Below are 19,758 nucleotides of genomic sequence, written 5' to 3' on the forward strand. Positions count from 1 at the left end.
CAGATTCTTCAGCTCCCAAGGTGTACTGGAGACCAGCGGCTCTCCAGGAACCCTCCAGGCCTTCTGAGTCTGTCTAGGGGTGCTGCGGCATCCAGCCTGGTGGACTAAGCCCCTGCCGGGTTCTCAGCCCTTCCACATGCAAGCAGACACTGTGGGACGGCCCACACTGCAGCGTGAAAGCCCTTCCAATAACCCTCCATGGGTTCTGTTCCCCTGGGGAACCTAATACATTTTGGGGCCCTGGAGAGGTGAAGCCTAGTGGGGGCCCATAAGGGTGTGCCCATGAAGGGGATAGAGGGACCATGTGCCTTCTTCTCCCTTTCTTTTCCTTCCTGGGTGATGGAGGTCGCTGGTTTGGTTCCAGCATGTCCTCCCGCTATGATGTACCTGCTTCATTTCCAAAGCAATGTGCCTGCCAATCACGAACTGTTCCCCCAAAGCTGTGAGCCTAAACATACCCGTACTGAGCTAATTACCTTGAACATTTTGATGGAGTGATGTTACTGCGAGCTTTCCAGCTGCCTTGGCGGTGGGCAGCCCTATGGCAGTCTGGTCTCTTATAGACACGATGGTCTGCTAGCACAAATACATAGTCCTCAAGGCAGGCACCATGAGCCCTGCCAAACAGACAGCTATGGCGACCGATTGTGTCTGCAGGGTGAGTGTCCATGGAGGCGTGGCAAGCAAAGAGGATTACACTTTGGTTCTCGGCCAGGAGCCTGGGAGAGCGTCTCTCAAGACACAACAACTCCCCTAACCTCAATTACAGCCCTGCTGGCCACAGCAAGCTCAGATGCCAGGAACACCTCCAGCTGTCTGGTCAGTGCGGTTAGAGCTGCAGGCCCTGCACACTCACCTCAGAGACAGGATACAGTGCTGGCAGAAGCGGTGCCCACAGCCTGTCTGGTGGGGGTTGTGAAGCACCGAGCGGCAGAAGGCACATCTGTAGCGTTCTTCCAGCTGCTCCACAAACTGGTAGTCTGTGTCGGGCTCAAAGTCCAAGGAAATGGAGTTGCCGGAATTCTGGCGGATGAAGGCACAGGGGACAGCTCCTTGTTCCTCGGATTGGGACATTCTGGGGAGTCAGAGAGGCGGAGCACTTCAGTGTGAAATAACAACCCAAACGATAGCAGCCACCGTGTGTGGGTCATAACTAGCAATCACTATATTCATTATGCAGGATTCTAACAACTTCCTGCCACAAGGGGACACTTGTGAGGGTGCAGAAGGCTGTTAGCTAGGCTTTGTGATGGCCCCTCCTGACGGGACTGATAATCACCTTGAAGACCTTTGCAAGGGGATTAGCTGAGAGAGAACGACACCCTGAACGTGGGGAGCACCATTGCATAGATTGTGGTCCTGGGCCAGATAAAAAGGAGAAAGCCAACTGAGCTAGGATTTTCCTTCTCTGCTTTCAAATCCACAGAGATGTGAGCAGTCAGGCTCCCACCATGGTAGCCATGCCTCCCTGCTGACCTGTTGTGATTTGCTGTATCCCTTGTCTTAGTTTTTTTTTTTTTTATTGCTGTGAAGAGGCACCATGAGCATGGTAACTCTCATAAAGAAAACATTCAGTTGAGGTGGCTCGCTTACAGTTTCAGAGGTTCAGTCCATTATGATCATGAAGGGGAACATGGCGGCATGCAGACAGACGTGGTGCTGGAGCTGAGAGTGCCACATTTTCAGGCAGCAGGAAGTCAACTGACTCGCTGGACAGTATTCTGAGCATAGGAAACCTCAAAGCCCACTCCCACAAGTGACAACTTCCTCCAACAAGGCCATACCCATTCTGGCAAGGCCACACCTCCTAATAGTGCCATTCCCTATGAGATTATGGGAGCCAAATACTTCAGACTAACTACCACCTCCTCAAACCACAGACCAAATAAAGTCTTTCTCTCTTGAGTTGTTTCTTCGGGTATTTGGCCACAGCAACAAGCAATATCACAACTACACTTTACACAGATAGCTCTTCGTCCATCAGCCTTTTTACAGGACACCAAACAGTACGGGCGGTTGGGCCAGAAGCTGCACAGAACACATCCACCCAATGCACGATACGCAAGCGGCGAAACTGTGTTCCCAAGACTGAGAGAATCAGAAAGGAGCTAAGATCTCCCAGGAGAGTCTCACACCGCACACTTGCTCCCAGCTCAGCCTCTCACTTTCTTCCACTCTCTCCGACCGCCATTGCTGTCAAGTAGATGCGTATGTCTCCACAGGAGTCCTCTGTGGAGAAACTCAGCTCCAAGCTGATGGCATCTGGAGGTGCAGCATTTGAGAGGATTAAGTCCCCGTATGTGAGGTTAGCACCCTCCTAGAGAGGGTCCAGAAAGCTCCCTCTCCCCCTTTCCTCCTGCAACAATACAAGGGAAGCCTCACCAGATCTGAGCGTGTTGGACAGTGCTAGCACCCTGTCTAGACGCCCACCCCCAGGCAACGGGAAACAAATGTGGCTGGAGTCGCCAGGGCTACTACACCTGTCACCCATAGCACCAGGCCAGCACCAAGTCAAATCACGTCCCCTCCAAACTGAGGTTTTCTCCTCTACCCATTCTCTAAGCTGCACACCGGGATATTTCCAGGGCTACTATGGTTCAGTCTGGCTTCTCCTAGCTCTAATAAAAATGTCTTCAATGAAAGTTGGGCAGTGGTGGTGCATGCCTTTAATCCCAGCACTCAGGAGGTAGAAGCAAGCAAATCTTTGTGAGTTTGAAGCCAGTTGGTGTGGGAGGTCCTGTCTATGTGTTGCTTTTATTGGTTAATGAATAAAGAACTGGCTTGGCCTATAGCATGGGAGGAGGAAGGCGGAGTCAGAGAGAAGCTATGGAGTCGCCGGAGATAGCCAGTAAGCCACAGCCACATGGTGATACACAGATGAATAGAAATGGGTTAAATTAATATGTAAGAGCTAGCCATCAAGAAGCTAGAGATAATGGGCCAAACAGTGATTTAAATAATACAGCTTCTATGTGATTATTTTGGAGCTCAGCAGCTAGGACAAACAAGTGGCCCCCTCACAGTCAGTCTAGTCTACAAAGTGAGTTCCAGGACAGCCAGGACTGTTACACAGAGAAACCCTGTCTACAGGACAACCTCCCTGCCAAGCCTTGGAAATACTCAGGTCCTCTCTTGTCTTTGTCTACACTCCAGCCACACAGAATTCTTCTAGTTCTTCAGATTCACAGTTACACAGAGACACCCTGTCTACAGGACAACCTCCCTGGCAAGCCTTGGAAATACTCAGGTCCTCTCTTGTCTTTGTCTACACTCCAGCCACACAGAATTCTTCTAGTTCTTCAGATTCACAAGCTTGCCTCTACCACGGGGCCTGTGCACAGCTGCTCTCTCTGCCTGGGACAGGTCCCTAACGTGGAGTACTGCTTTCCACGAGTCTCATGGCTATGGCTGTCTCCCATCAGAGCAACAGCCATTAGCTACAAGAGACCCTCACAAGACTGAGGCCACTGACACTCCCCCACCTACAGGAGGGCTCACTAGGTACAAGAGGCTGATCTGAAGAGCTCATTAGAGGTTCAGGGGGTGGGGGACGAGGCCCTGCCCTTTCCTGAGGTGAGTGGTGAAGGATTGCTAGTGTGGAGGGGGAGACCCTGGCTATGTAGCAGCCCATAGGGTGCCCACGCTCCTGCAGGCTACACCTTGCCCATACCCTTGTCAGTAACCCCAGGTAAACTCATTGGTTCACCAAGCTAGACTGGTCTGTCATTGGACGGACTGGGATCATCCATCCCTTCCAGGCTCCTCTCTTTCGGAAGCACATGCTTGGGCTTTGCCTGGTCTCTCGGGCGTGCTCCCTTTAGGGGGCTTTCTAGATCCCTCCTAGTCTTACAGCTGAAGGAACCATCCAGCATGCACGTGGCCTTGTGATGGTACTTGTGAAAGGCGGGTAAGAGGAAGTCTATCACTATATAATCCTTTCCAGTTTTTGAGTGGGTGCATTACCAAATCAAAAATAAACACCTAAAGCTAAAGAGAACGCGGACTAAGTTCAGTCACCAGGTCCCTTTCCATAGCAACCCCTAGCCTGAGAGTAAATGCACTTCTGTGTGACTACGTGACTGATGTCTGTGTCCCTCAGGGATACAGACAACATCTGTTCTTGCTCGGCTCTGCACCCCGCCCCTTGGACTGTAGCTGTGGGGACTAGGTCCGTGTTGACACTGTGGTTCTGAACGGATTTTTAGGAGGGGACTATGTTGGTGCTGGCCTCAGTGCAGCGATTTTAAATGCGTGTGCATGCGTATGTGTGTGCGTGCGTGCACATGTGCATGCGTGTGTGTGTGCATGCATGCCTTATTCCTACTTTTGAAAATGTAGTAAAACTGCCTACCCAATCTGTGAGTGCACACATTCGAGGCCTTCTGAGCATGCCTGGCCCTCAGGTAAGGATCAGCAGTGATTCAAGCCCTGCTGTGGCCATGGTTTTCAGAGTCCAGCAGACGGTTAAACACAGGACCTTCTATGTGGGCGGGTCAGGAAGGCTTGGCCTGCAGACTCACTCTGATGGGTCGTCCAGGCCTAGCAGCAGCTGTGTGACCCTGCCAAGCAGGGCAAGAGGTGAGCGGTCTCTGCTGCGTGCATCTGCCAGCCTTTCTGTCTCGTGTCTTCTTCCCACTGCAGCCCTGACTCAGTTTTCCTGTGACCCTAACGTCACTCTAACATAAAATCTGTTTTCAGTAAAAGGAGGAAGCCCTAGGCTTCCTATCTGTGTGGGTCTCTCTCTTTTGACTTCTGCTATATTTGAGATTAAAATAGAGGAATTTAAAAACATTTCATTAATTTAAAAAAATTTAATTTATTTTATGTGCACTGGTGTTTTGCCTGCATGTGTGTAAGATCCTCTGGACCTGGAGTTACAGTCACGAGCTGCCATGTGGGTGCTGGGGATGGAACCTGGGTCCCTTGGAAGAGCAACCAGTGCTCTTAATTGCTGAGCCATCTCTCCAGTCCTTCATTAATTCATTAACACAAGCCAATCATATGCTACCATAATTAATTTTTAATGAAAAATCAACGAGTCACACTGTTTAACATTTGTCGTCCGTCTTCATATCATGCTCCACAGGACACAGCCAACCCCCCATCTGGGCACTACAGCATCCTGCCTCAGAGAAACTTCTAGAAAACACCTCTGTGTGTTTGTGAAGGGGGAGCAGAAGTGGCCAACGGTACGGTCTATTTGCGGGTGCAGATCCTCTAAACAGGAATCAGACAGCCCAAGGCAGGGAGAAACCACACCAGGGTTCTCCCACTGCGGCCAAAGCCAGAAGCCACTGGGCTCTCCCTACCTAATTCACCAGAAGCTGGCAAGTACCAGCAATGCGTTGCCAGCAGAAGCTGCTTGGGCACCACGGGTCCCTGGAACTCATTTTGGGAAACACATTTGGTTTGGCCGCTGGGCCTGTGTCCTACAGGGCTAGTGGTTCTATCTGTCATGGACACTCTCTTGCTCCTGGTGAGCAGAGAGCTGGGCATCAGTACTGGACATCTTTCTTTGCTCTCATGTGATTGTGTATTTCCTGGACCTAATCCAAACGCCTTTGCCTGTGCCCGTGAGCCCTGAACGCTCCTGAGTCTACTGGGGTCCAGCCATGGCTTTTCTCTCACCACTGTTCCGAATTCAGTGTGTTTGTTCAGCCATCAGGGATTCTGAGAGTGCAGGACAGAGTTCCTACACAGGAAAGGGAGTGGGGTGTGTCCCGAGGTGGGGTACTGCTCCTTCCTCCCAAGCATGCTCAAGCCTCCACCCACTTGGCTCACACACAGGAAAAGCCCAACTGGTATCTGCTGGCCCTAACGTGCTCTCTAATTAACTAGGTGCTTCCACGTGGTAATGGGGGATACGTAAGCACCCACAGTGTTCAAACCTTCCCCTCAGCGTTACAAGAGCCACGAACAGGACTGGGAAAGGAGTCCAGTTCTGACCAGAAGGGAAGAAGCCATCAATCTCCACGGAGTATGAGAGCCTTTGTGCTCCCAACGGCAGCTATTCTGCAGCAACGGAGCGCACAGATCGCTGGAGAGTTACAGTTCATGCCAAGAAAGGAAAGAAACTGCAGCCATCTGCTCTCTAAAGACTCAGAGTTCTTTTACCCCCTTCCATTTGTAAACAAATGTATCCTTTTTAGAATTCAAGAATTCCTAAGGATAGCCATGAATATCACATTTTAAGTACTTAAAAAAAAGATTTTAGAGTGTGTGTATGTGAATGCATGTCAGATTCCCTGCAGCTGGGGTCACAGGAGCTTGTGAGCTTCTAGATGTGCGAAATGGGACTGAACTCCAGCCCAGGAGCAGCATTCTCTCTTTAGCCTCCAAACCATCTCTTTAGGTCCCAACAATTTAAGTTCTTGTTCACCTTGTTATTTTGTTCTAACTCATTTTTAGGAGACATAAATCCTCTCAGATGTGGAAGCTGTGAACATTTATCTTTCTGCAAATGTCACTTGTCTTAGTCTGAGATTTAACAAAGTAAGATGGTCCTTGCTAGTCTGCCCACACCGACTCCCGAGTCCTAACGCCTGGTTTGAATTCAGAAGTGTTTGGAGAACTTGGGAATGTCTTCAGACATTGTGTTTCTAGGACAAGCCCAAGTGGGTTCCAAGCTCTGGTTCCTGGGGGAGATTCAGGACCTAGAACTAAAACGCAGAGAGAAACAAACACAGAACCAGTAACTGGGCACTGTCTGCCCCACTCCTTCCTAGCTATGAAGCCCCGAGAGAGACCCGTCCATCTCCACCCTGGCGGACGGCTCATCCACTGATTCCTACATAGACACAGCGGGCACTGCCCCCGCGTCAGGTCCTGAGATAGCCAGTTGTCCTCAAGGTCCAACAAGGGCAGGATTCTGACAGAAAACGGCAAGTTACAATATCCAGTGACAAGTGCCACCAAAAGGGACTCTGATGAAGGATTAGTGGAGCCTGGATGAAGCCTAGGAAAGTCTACCAAAGTGCCTCTACTGAGCTCACAAAGAAAGCAGCTCAGCTGGACTGAAGGAGGCATTTTTATGGATGACAAACATAAAGGAATTTCCCAGAGGGCACTGTACAAGTTCTAGATGGGCTAATAATAAACTATATCCAGTGGGAAATGAAAGCAATGGGCCAGTTGCTTGCTGCTTGCTGAAAGCCAGCCTCTACTCTTGCTAGGCTGAGGTCTGCACCAGGAGGTGGGGTGATTGTCTAGGCCGGGGTCTGCACTGGGAGGTGGGGGGATCCGTCCTCTACTCTTGCTAGTCTGGGGTCTGCACCAGGAAGTGGAATGATCTGCCCATCTCTTCTATGCTGGGGTCTATATTGGGAGGTGGGGTGACAGCTGGCACCACAGACTTTTCTTGGAAGGAGAATGAGGTGAGATGATAGAGCAACACCTCGGTGTGACCTCATCTGCTGGTTCTCACCACGCCAGACAGCCCTTCTCCACAGCGAGTTCTTGCCAGACTGGTTCAGCATGGTCCCAGATGATAATTCCGCCCTTGGTGCTTTCAGCCCTAGAGGGCGTGGCCTCCGCTGTGGACCGCCTCATCTCCCAGGAGCCTCATTCTGAGTCTGCTTGGCTCCGCAGGCTGCCCAGTTTTCTGTCACCTGTATACTGATTACTACATAACTGAACTCGCTGTCAGAAAAGGCTCTGAAAGTTGCTGAGATACCAGTGTGGAGACAGCGGAGCCTGTGTGGATGCCACAAGGTTTGCACCTGTCTCTGGTTTTCATCTTGTTAGGCTTGTTGTATGTGGAGGGCGGCTGGCTGGGAACTGTGGGAAGAGACTACTTCAGGGGAGCGCAGAAGTGCAGGACAGCTCCTTTATTTGTTATAGCACAAACAAACATCACCACAGCTGCCCAGCCCTGCTGAGTCGAGGCAGAGCCCTCATCCGGGAAGCATTTCTGAGATTATATGCCTAGGTCAGAAGGAGATTTGAAAGAGAGGCTAGATGAGGACAAGGCCCCAGCTCCAGGAAAAAACAATAAACGGGGGCAGAGGCACAGGAGGAGAAGGAAGCCAAGGGTGTGGGCAGGAGATCTTCCAGGGCCGGCTGCCTTCCAGACCATCTTGGCGGGATGTGTGAGCTAGCAGAGCAAGCCAGATAATTTACCATCTGATGACAGTCATCAGGGTGTGGAGATGGCACCACTGGTAAAGGGCTTGCTTTGCAAGCTTCAAGACCTGAGTTTGATCCCCTGCACCCACGTGTCAAAGTCAGGCAGGGCCAGGGAGATGGGACCGGAGGACCCTGGGGCTCACTGGCCAGCCAGCTTAGACTAGTTCCAGGTCAGTGAGAGTCAGGTGCTAATTCAGAAGACCTGAGGCTGCCCTCCACATGCATGTGCAAACGTGTACATATATACTCCTGCACATATGAACACGTGTGTGCACACACAAAGTTATCAGAATAAATCATGATTCCTCAGATTATACATTTTTATCTGCTTTCAGCTTCCAAGGTCAGGTGCCCTTTGTAATATAAAAACTGCCCAAGGATCGCTCAGCAAATCAACGAGAGGAGCATTTCATGGCATGTGAATTTCACTTCACAAACAAAATAAGACATGATGTTTATCTAAGAACACCAGGAAGTTCCAGTAAAGATACAGAATTTACCAGCTAAAACAATAACAAAAATATGCTCAAGGAATTAAGATTTTTCCTTATAATTTTCTTGTTTGATGGTCACATTTAACGTAATAGATTTAGTGTCTGCTCTCCCAAGACAGCACGTGGCAAAATCCCCAAAGCAGATCCAACCTCCCAATTTGCACCCACGGGGGAACACAATTTCTGTCGCAGCCAAGCGAGACTTAACCCAGGAATCTCACCTACAGACTTCTGTGACCATTTTCCCATCAGTGATAATTGGGTTAAATAAAACCCCACCAGGACTGCGGGGAAGCCTGCGCCCTTCCCACCAGGTCCTCTTTACGGGAGGCGTTCTAGTCAGGGTTTCTAGTCAGGGTTTCGAAGCTGTTATAAACACCACAACCAAAAGCAACTTGGGGAGGAATGGGTTTATTTCAGCTCACAGCGCCACATCCCAGTCCATCACTTGGGGAAGTCACTGAACCAAGCCGAGGTTCTTCCCAAGTTCCTGTCAGAGACAAAGAGAGTTCTGCTGAGATGGAGGAGCAGTCCTTCCAGACAGGGCTCTGCGCTACCCCTGACCCACAGCTGGAACAACACAATTCTGTTCTGCATAGAGCCGAGCAGGGAGGCAGGGGAGGCAGGGGTAGCACAACAGACAGGTGAGATGAGAAGAGACAAGGCCGGTGTGTGAAGGAAAAACTAAGAGCTGCCAGGGTGGGGCTTTAATTCCTCAGAGAAGCGTGATTTCTCTCTAACCTGTCAAGCCCACTTCCTCCTTTCCAGCAGCTTAGCAGCCAGTGACGGTTGAGTGACAAGATGTGGGTGTAGGGTTGAAGGGCGGCTCTGGAGCCACTGACCCACATGTGTCCTGAGGTACTGCTGTCTCCCCCTCAAGTCAGCTAGTGCCAACCACGATATCTCTGAGTCTCCAGGGAAAGCCACGGCAAAGCTTCCCCCTCAAAGGCCTGCTTGCTCCAGAGCTCTGGACCCCTCCACAGCCTCCACTCTGCGGGGTCCCCACTTTCTACAAACTTCCCAGGGCACAGCCACTCCTCATTACTCTCCCGAGGAGCCAGCAGCGCCTGGCTGGGAGCACTCAATCGATGTTTGGTAAATAAGGACACAGGGCCCAGCCTGAGGTCATGGTGCAAAGGGGCCATGAAGATAATCCAGGACAGGCCCAGTGGAGGGGACCCTGTAGAAAAACACGCATGGAATCCAGGTGCTGGAAGTAAGCGCGGGAGGGGGCAATGTCCAGCGTGGCTTCATCACTTACATGCCTAGGTTGTTCTGATTCCCGCACTCCTTACACACCTAGGTTGTTCTGATTCCCACACTCCTTACACGCCTAGCTTGTTCTGATTCCCGCACTCCTTACACACCTAGCTTGTTCTGATTCCCGCACTCCTTACACACCTAGCTTGTTCTGATTCCCACACTCCTTACACACCTAGTTTGTTCTGATTCCCACACTCCTTACACACCTAGGTTGTTCTGATTCCCACACTCCTTGACACACCTAGGTTGTTCTGATTCCCGCACTCCTTACACACCTAGGTTGTTCTGATTCCCGCACTCCTTGACACATGCATTAGCATCACCCCTGGTTTTCAAATGGGGAAACTAAGGCTTGGAGGGGGTCCTGCTGCCTGGGGAATCAGCAGGAGCAGGGGTCCCTCCACGCCTTTGCTTCCTCAGGGCCCACATGGAGGCAGCAAATGTGGAAGACATCTCCATGGACTCTGGGGTAGACCAGTGTGGATTCAAATTCTGGTTTTACACTTTGTTACGAACTCAGGCAATGTACTTGGTCTCTAGGCCACTCCGTTTCATACGCTAATGGTGACAGTGTGGTGACCTCACAGGCCTTTGAGGATAAGTAAGTTAATACTATAGACCAGGAGATGGCTAGCCTGCCAACTCCTTTCGTAAATCAAGTTTTAGCAGAATGCAGCCAGGTCAATTTTTTGCAGATGTTACAATGGCAGAGCTGAACAGGCTAACACAGAGAGTGTAGCCCACATCCTAAAACAGTAACCAGCTTCTCTCTAACCTAAAAGCCTGCTGACCCATCTTTACATGAAAAGCCTCCAATGCTGGGGGGGGGCACACGATGTGCTCCAAGGGCTCTGGAGATCATGAAGCATTTGCAATCCCACCCCCACTGACCCATCACTCCTCACGCTCAGGATAAGATGCCTACCAGACACTCCAGGCTACCAAGTTCAGGAATCGAAAGTGGACAGGAGGGACTGGAGAGATGGCTCAGTGGTGAAGAACACTGGCTGCATTTGCAGAAGGCCCAGGTTTGAGTCTCAGCACCCATGTGGTGGCTCACAACCATCTATAACTTCAGTTCCAGGGGCTCTGATGCCCTCTTCTGGCCTCTGCAGGCACAGACATATATTGGAGCAAAACCACTCATACATATTAAACAAATAAATCTTTTAAAAAAAGAAAAACAAAAGGACAAAACCCCAAGTGAACAGGATATATGACTTAGCCGTGCTGGGCAGCTGGGAACACAGGAGCAAAAGAAGGCAGAACTACAGAACCTGGTAAGCTCTTTGGAGACAATAAGGAAGAGGAGCTGTGAGAGCCACAGCCAGAGGAAACTGAAATCACTCTAGTCAGACTCCAGAACACACACGGCAGTGAGCACAGTGGCCTCCCTTATCTACAGTTTGCTGCTTGTGGTTTCTGTTACCTGAGATCAACCAATGTCTCAAACATTAAGGGGAAAGTTCCAGAAATACATAATTCATGAGTTTTAAGCTGCACACACCATTTCTTGGTATCTTGTTGACATCTTATGCCTTCCTACCCTATATTATTTGTGATATGAACCTTCTCTCTCTCCTTTTTTTTTTTTTTTTTTGAGTGGGGTTTCCCCTAGATATCCTGGAACTCACTCTGTCAATGAGGCTGTCCTTGAACTCACAGAGATCCACCTGCCTCTGCCTCTCCAGTACGTGGATTAAAGGCGTGTGCCACCACGGCCCCGTGGACTTTCTCTTTGTCCAGAGCATCTAGGCTGTATACACTACCCACCTGGAAGTTGTCTTGTTATCAGATCAACTTCTATGGTTTCTCAGAGCTTCATTACTCATTATGGCACATGAATAAGTAATGATCCTGTCAGTTTATTACAGCATATTGTTCTATTTTTTATTAGTTGTTCATCTTTTACTGTGATTAATTTATAAATTAAACTCAATCATATACATAGGAAAAACAAAGTAAGCATAGGTTCAGTATTATTCAGGGTATGAGGTAGCCGCTGGGTATTTTGGAAGCTGGAAACTGGCCACAGACTTGAGCTGAAACAGAAGGCCATGTTTTATGAGTGGCTGCTAGGAAACCCCCTTTCTGGCAGGGAGGCCAGCACTGACCCAGGCCCATGGAGAAAACAAATGGCCTCATTAATTGGACAGAGGCTTATAAGGTCCACTCCCCACCCAGAGACACCCCATATGCCCAGCCCATGTGGTGGGCATCCCAGGGTTGGCTCCAACACTGTATCCTTTAGAGGCTCAGCACTGTCAGGGTAGGATGGCTGGATCAGCAGGAAGCCTCGTGAGGTAATGTAAGAAAAGCAGGCAGAATGGATTTGGGGTGGCCTTTTCCTCCTTCAACGGAACCAGTCAGCCCTGGAAAGACTCATGAGATGTGCTAGCCACGCACTTCACAAGTAAATGCCAGGCAAACGCATCACTGGAGTGGTCAGGAATGATAGCACACACTAGCCCTTGGGAGACTCGGGGAGAGGATACTGAGTCCAAGGCCAGTTGGGCTGGCTGTATATTGAATAACAAGACAATAAAGGGAAAGAGTGAGAAACTGTGTCCAGAGGACTATCCTGGCTGAAGCAGTGCTTGTGAAGGTAATTCTATGGGACCTATAGTTTGATTATTTTTTTAAAATTGTTTATTTTTCTCTTATGTACATGACATTTTGCCTGCATGTCTGTCTGTTCTCAGCATGCATGCAATGCCCACAGAGGCTAGGAGAGGGAGTCCCTGGAACTGGATTTACAGCCGGTTATTAACCATCATGTGCATGGTAGGACACACACCAGGGTCCTCTGGAAGCGCCACCAGGGCAGCCAGGGCTCCTTTAACTACCAAGCCAGCTCTCCAGCCCCTTGAGCCTGATCCTTCATCATCTGTTACAACTTGAACTTTCTCATGCAATCTCCTGCACAGGCCTGTGACCCTGTAACAAAACAACTAGCCTCAAATCAGACAGCTATATGCAGGGAAGATTTTTTAAGAGATTTGCTTGTATGTTATGAGTGTGTTGGATGCAGGTGTGTAAATGTGTGAATGCACTGTGTGTGTGCAGTGCCTGCAGAGGCCAGAAGAGGGTGCTGGACACCCTGGAACTGGAGTCATAGACAGCTATCTCTCTCCATGTGGGTGCTGGGAAGTAAACCCAGATCCACAGTGTGAGCAGCATGTTGTTTGTTTGCTTGTTTTTAATACCAAGCATCTCTCCAGCCCCTGAAGTAAAGATTTAAACACACATTGCTCATCCCTGATCCAAAACACATGGGGGTGATAGTGCTTTTGGATTTTGAATTTTAATTTATTCTAAAAATTTTGGAGTCTTGATACATTTGTATATATGTAACAAGATAACCTGGAAATGAGATCCAAGTTTAAATAAAAAAAAACTCATTTAGGTTTCATATGCACCTTATACATATATCCTGGAGCCAACATAGAGAATGTGTGTACACACTTGCATGTGATTGAACCTAAGGCCACACATATGCTGAGGAAGAGCTATATCATTGAGGCCTAACCCCCCCCCACTTTTTTTTTTCATTTTGAGATGGTGTCCCACTAAGTTGCTCAAGTTAGCCTTGAACTTACTCTTGAAATTGACATCTTCCTGCCTCAGCCTCTACTTGTTCTGATCCTGTCTGCAGTGTGAGCCCCTCCCTCGAACCCCAGTCTCATCTCAGTTACCCAGTGCATTCCTTCACGTTGGCAAGCATCTCACACCCAACACCCAGTGCCCACTCCACCTGGCCCCTGCTAGTCTTTCCCCACCCTGTAAAATGCTGCCAGGTTCACCCTCACGCATTGCCCTTGGCTCCTTGCTACCCCACAACACCAAACTCTGTTGCCCTTTGGTGCCCAGCCAGCTCCACGGAGCCACCCTTCAGTGCACCCAACCCCACCCACGGTGCAGCTGTCACTGCACTGGTGACACTGGCCTCAAGGCTGCTGGATTCCTTTACAGCCCCGTAGCCAGAGTGACCCTTTTAAAGACTGGAAGTTGGTGGAGCCCAGTCCCAACAGCTACATCTACAACACACTCCTGCAGCTAAGGCTCGGGGAGCACAGCAGAAGAGGAGGCAGGAAGGTTCTAAGAGCCAGAGACCAGGGAGTTTGTGGTGATGTCAGAAGCTACACCCCTACAGCTTCACCAGCATGACTACCCAGATGTGAGTGGACCAACAGACATGCCAAAAGTGGATGGGGGAACATTCACAGGACTCAACCCTACACAGAGGAAACCACAGAAACGAAAGAACACTAAGTGGAAGACATGGTGGTCCCCAGGGAAGAGCACACCAACTGCTTATCCAGTACCCAATGGTCACCCCTGAAAACGTATGCACCAGTAACGTTATACAGACTGAGCAGGTTATATTTAGGAATATATACATATGTACATATACATATATGCTTGTAAAACAATGGGAAAAGGTTAGGAATCTGAAAGAGAGCAAGAAGGGATATATGGGAGGGTTTAGGGGAATAAAAGGAAAGTGAGAAATGAAGTATTATAATTCAATAATAATAATAATATTAATAGAAGACAGAGATTATCTCTGTCACTGCTCAGCTCCCAGGGCTGTGTCGAGGGACACTCTGGTAGGAGCCGGCGTCACTAGCAGTCAAGGCCGCTGTGCTAGGACCATCATTCTGTGTTCTTACCGTCTTCTCTCCCGCCCCTTGTCCACTGTGCGGCGACAGCAGACATGCCTCCTGCTTGCCGCCCAGCAGCCATTCAGTCCTGCTCCCTTGCTTCAAACAAACCTCACCAGCCAGCGCAGAAACCCACCCCTGCCGCCCTACTGCAGTGTTCTCTGCAGCACTTGCTACCTTGTACCAAAGTTCGTGCCTTTGCTCTCTGACTTCCCTACCCGAGTGAAAGCGAGTGAAAGCACCATGAGGGCAGGGGGGTTTCCTCTGCTTACTGACCTCCAGGCCTTGGAGCACCACACATCACAGGTAAATACTGAGTGAGATGAACGTTTTGCAGCCAGCTGGAGCCTTTGGGCCACCGAGCACACCACCCAGGGCTAATACTTTTTATGCCAGCTGTCTGTAAGCCTTGAAATCTTACGGTACAAAGAGGCTGGCTAATGGTGGCCTGCCTGGGGTGGCTGAGGATGGAAACAATGTTCCCTACTCATAGGGAAGAGCCATGAAGGAGGCTCCAGCCTCAGAGCACTGGGTGCCTAGGTAAAGGCTGGACGGCTGGGAAGGACGTACACGGGCAGGCAATGGTCCACATCACCCAATGTCCATGGGGCTCTCACCAAGGTCCCACAACCTGAGGAACCCACTACACAAGGTGCTAGGGCTAAAATCCCACTTACCAGGGTCCCTTTCAGGAAACTTCTCGGTGACAACAGTAGGAAGCCAGCCTTTCGCTTTCAGCCCCTCACGTTTTCAGTATCTATTTCAATCTTTTCTCTACAAGCCTTGACCACTCCCTCCAGCCTCCCCGGCAATGTCATTTCCTACTGCATAGAAAACACAGAAGCCATCAGACCAGAACAGCCTCTGCTTCCTGCCACCACACCTGTGTCTCCCTGGGCGGGGGCCCCTGATCTGCCCTGGCCCTCTCACAGTGGCTGCAAAGGTAACTTTTGAATCCAGCTCAACTCCCCAGCCAGCAAATGCCTGCCCTGGCCCTCTCGCAGTGTCTGCAAAGGTAACTTCTGAATCCAGTTCAACTCCCCAGCTAGCAAACGCCTGCCCTGGCCTCCCGGGCAGCATCCGTGGTGGTTTGTTCTCATGCATGCTCACTGCTCCACAGGGGCCACATTGGCCTGCTCTATCTTTCAGCATTCGGTGTGAAGTCTCTCACAGAGCTGCGGAAAGCCAAAGCCTCCCAGCTCTCAGCTGTCCCTGTAATCCCGTGCCTCCTCCCTACTAGCCCGCATCCCCTCATTCCACACAACCTCAGCTTCCCAAGAAGGACTTACACTCTTACCACCCCCAAACTTCTCTTTTCAAGGCCTCTTGTGACTTCACTAATGCCACTGGTCAAGCTGGTCTTCCCCTTATCCGTCCTGGAGGCAGCTTCTGACACAGTTAGTTAACCCCTGACAGCTCAGACTTAACACACACACTTTAAAATACTGAACAGCTTCCTAGAAACCACACTGACATCCTCCCTGAGAGACCCTGCACGATTGTCAACCTCAGACACTACAAAGTCAATGCATCTGACAAGGAGCAGACATCCCTGCCCTAGGTCACTTTCTCCAGTTACTTCTAGGAGAAGGTTCATTTTCTTCCCTAGCCACGAAGACAGCCCAATGTAGCTCACGCTTACGTTCTGCCCACGTGCCTCACGCTTACATTCTGCCCACGTGCCTCACCCTTACGTTCTGCCCACGTGCCTCACGCTTACGTTCTGCCCACGTGCCTCAGACCCCACTGAATTTTGTAGTTTTGTCATTTTGTTCTGCTTCTTTTACACAAGTATTTATTTTCACGTGTACAATTGTTTTGCCTGCGTGCATGTGTGTGCTCCAAAAGAGAGCCTCAGACCCATCGGAACCAGAGTTACAGACTGCTGCGAGCTGCCATGTGGATGCTGGGAACTGAACCCAGCTCCTCTACAAGAGCAGCCAGTGCTCTTAGCCGCAGAACCACGTCCCCAGCATGGCTGTTTCTTCTGTCACTGACTGATGCTGACTTGGGAGATAGGATACATTTTCCTAGGCTGTACCTAAGGTATAGTCCTAGCTTCTCTCTTAGAAGAAGACAGAAGTCCCTTTGAAGTCTCTGCTTAGTTTGGTCCCATTCACCAACCACCTTCTCCGTCTCTAAGCAACCCATTTGAACAAAGAAGAAGGTGGAGGCCTGGCCGGGGACTCCAAGTCAGACCCTACCACTGCTCCCCGCTCCTAGTGACCTGGAGTCCCTGGTTCGCTTCTCCGGTCTGCTTTATTTCCTGCTGCTGGGTCCTTGTGCTGTTCTTCCTCTAAATGTCAGTCTGCTTTGGGTCTTTCCAAGGACCTGGAGTCCTGGCCCTAACTCCCACTCCACCCCTACCCCCAGCTGCCACCTCTGAAGCTGCCTGAGACTCATTCTAGCTAATACCCTGTGTCCTGTCCCAACCCACCACCACCTGAGGTCTCTGGCCAAGACTAAGAAGTGACAGCATAGGATGGCATAATTTCTGGTCTATCCTGGCACATGGAAGTTTATCTGCTAGTCTGTGCTTTTATTTAACCCCAAATGGCTTTAGGCCAGGCATGCTTTCCCCAGATCGATAGATCTCATAGCTCTGCTGTTAAACACACAGCCTTCCTGAGCTCTCACGCACAGGGCTCCGTATGGCTCAGTTTACCTGTCTAGATCTCCAGGTGAAGACTTCACCACCCCTGCAAGCCAGGAGACTACAGATGCTTATGAGACTTGGGCAACTTGCCTTGATCACATGACCACACCCAGAAAGTCAAAACCCCAGATTTGACTGCTTCTTGTGCTGAGGCACCAAATACCACAATGCCAGTATTTGGGAGGGGAGGCAGGGAGATTCCTGCCAAGCTCCAGGGCAGTCTGGGCTACACAGTGAGGTCAAGGGAAGCCTGAGCTACGTAGTGACATTTTGTCTCAAAAATAAAAAAGAGCTATCCAGATTCGAATCCCAGCCTGCCAGGTTATACAACCCACACTCTTCCACTCTGACAGAGACCCTCTGCAGCAGGGTGCAAAGAAAAACAGAATACAGACAAACCTGGGGCCCAAAGAGAGCAAATTGCTACTCCAGGCCATCCAGGAGAGAGGCTGTCCCGAGCCTGGTCAGGGAACAAATGAGAACGGGAGAAACAGCAGTGGGAGATCTGGATGCAGCTGGAGATACCTGTCTAGGGAGCTCTAGAAACATCACGTAAACCAAGGTCACTAGTATCGCAGAAAGCAAGTGTCTCTCCTTAAGAGTGGAGGTTTAAGCCTTGGAGCGACAAAGAACTCCAAGAGAGGAGCCTAGGGACAGAAACCTGATTTCCAGACATAGCCACACTGGCACCTCCAAGGCAGGAGGAGGATGGAAGGAGGAAGAGGGCCAAATTAGGGAGTCCCAGTGGGGACACAGCCAGCTCCAAGGCTGATGGACAGGCTAGCAGACAGCTGCAAGGCGCCTGCTGGCGACAGAGGATTATCAGACCTCGGGAGCCTTCACAAGCCCTCTGAACAGCATCTCAGCAGGTGCAGGGAAACCGTGGAAGCTGAAGCCAGAAGTGCAGACTTCCAGAGAACCCAGGAGAAAAGAAACTCTGGGAAACACAGAGCCTCCAGTCAACAGCGGAGTGGAGAAGGCTGAGACCCAGGGGCTCGGGAGGAGGGGAGGGAAGAGCAGGAGAGCCTGCCTCAGGAAGAAGACAGTGGGTTCCTCATGGAGGTGGAGGTTTCTGGCTGGGTTGGAAGGAGTGAAGCTTGGCCGTGAGGGAAGAAAAGGCTGCGGGGAGATTCCCTCCTGAGGTGCTCTGAATTGGCAAGGAGAGGGGAAACTGACTAGGCACAGGCTGCGGAAACGAGAGCTGCCCACTGGGCTGTCAGGGGCACAGAGGACCCTACCTGCACATCTGAGTGCACAGCACAGGTCTGGGCAGCACAGGTGCACACTGCCTTTGCTAGAACATCACAGTCAGCTGCCTGCAGCAGGCACTCATATGCAAAATGTGCCTGGGACTAGAGTTTCTGTCACGACTAAGGGTGTTTTCACTTTTATTTCGAGGTCTTTTATTCCACTTCCTCCTGAGACAGGGCTTGCCAGAGGCCACACATAGGAATACCTCAATCACTGTTTTCTTAGCAAAGCAACAACACAGAAGTGCTGGCCCAGGCCTGGTAGTGGTGCAGGTGTCCCTGCCCTTGGGATTCCTCTTCTGTCCCGCGGACTGAGTCACCTCGCCCTGTCCCTAACATGCTGTAGGCATTCCACCCGCCAGCCCTCCCAGCCTGACCATAGCTCCTGCCCAGAAGAACCCTGGGAAAGCTACAGCCGGGACATAGGAAGCTTAGAGACTGTATCTGTCCCTGTGTCCCCTTCCTCTCGTTTGTTAAGTCTTTAAACCTGCAGTTTGGGGCTAATATCTGGCTGGTTCTCCCATCACCCCCTGTCTGAAGAATCTTGGCTTCTAGTCAACATATAATGGCAAGAAGGTAGGGGCTGAGTCAGAAGACTTAGGCTTGGGTCTTGCCCACTCCCACGACTGTGAGATTTTTCTCATCACTTCTAAGAGGAGTGGAAGAAAAAAAGCACCTGCCTCTCCCTAGTCTGATATGACTGGTTATTAATAACCTGCATTTGATTCCTGAGATCTAATCATCACTAGCACCTGTCCTCAGTAGCTGGGTGACACACCCCGGAGAAACTGAGTGCGGCTCAGCCAACATCTTTTTAGGCTAACCACTGCCAGATACAGGTCCTGCCCCAGGCACTCGGTTGCTGGAGTGGACAGAGTGGGTTTGTTCACACAGCAGGAGGTGTCTCTAGCAAAATGTTGCCCACACTGCTGGTAACAGATGTCCCAGGGACTTAACGGGAATCTAGGCCCTCTTGCTGACCCGTCAGACTAAACAGGAGGGAGGCAGATGCGGCTCTCTGAGAAATCAAGGTGACGGTCCTGAAGCAGAAACCGCAGAGTCCCACGCCCGGCAGCTCAGGGGTTGTTGACACAGGATGCTTCCCCTCACCATCTGGGGGCTGTGGAAAGCTGCCCTGACTCACAGGGTGTCGTGGGAGACAAGTGACATGAGCCATGGGCAATGGGTTTGAAAGGGACAGCTCCACGCACATCCCGTGACCCCTTTTCCTTCCAGGTCCCCTCAGCAAAGTGGAGGTTATACCTACCTACATGAGGCTCCTGTCTCCCACTGGTCGAATGGGACGG

General features: G+C 50.6%; 1 protein-coding gene across 3 annotated transcripts in view; it reads right to left on the bottom strand.

The window, feature by feature from the left end:
- The window catches only part of Traf5 (TNF receptor associated factor 5), a 41,581-nt gene that overhangs the window by 20,512 nt on the left and 1,311 nt on the right, over nt 1-19,758 (bottom strand). For 2 of the 3 annotated variants that reach the window (XM_050148267.1, XM_050148265.1), the window contains exon 2: nt 857-1,075. In XM_050148267.1, the coding sequence (XP_050004224.1) occupies nt 857-1,074 (218 nt within the window). In that variant the 5' untranslated portion in view covers nt 1,075. Of the gene's footprint in view, nt 1-856; nt 1,076-15,222; nt 15,316-19,758 lie in introns of those variants that run through there. The other variant, XM_050148268.1, reaches the window with a different exon arrangement.

Source organism: Alexandromys fortis, unplaced genomic scaffold (genome assembly GCF_014885135.2).
Source record: "Alexandromys fortis isolate MF-2015 unplaced genomic scaffold, M_Fortis_MF-2015_v1.1 scaffold_62, whole genome shotgun sequence".
Lineage (NCBI taxonomy): Eukaryota > Metazoa > Chordata > Mammalia > Rodentia > Cricetidae > Alexandromys > Alexandromys fortis.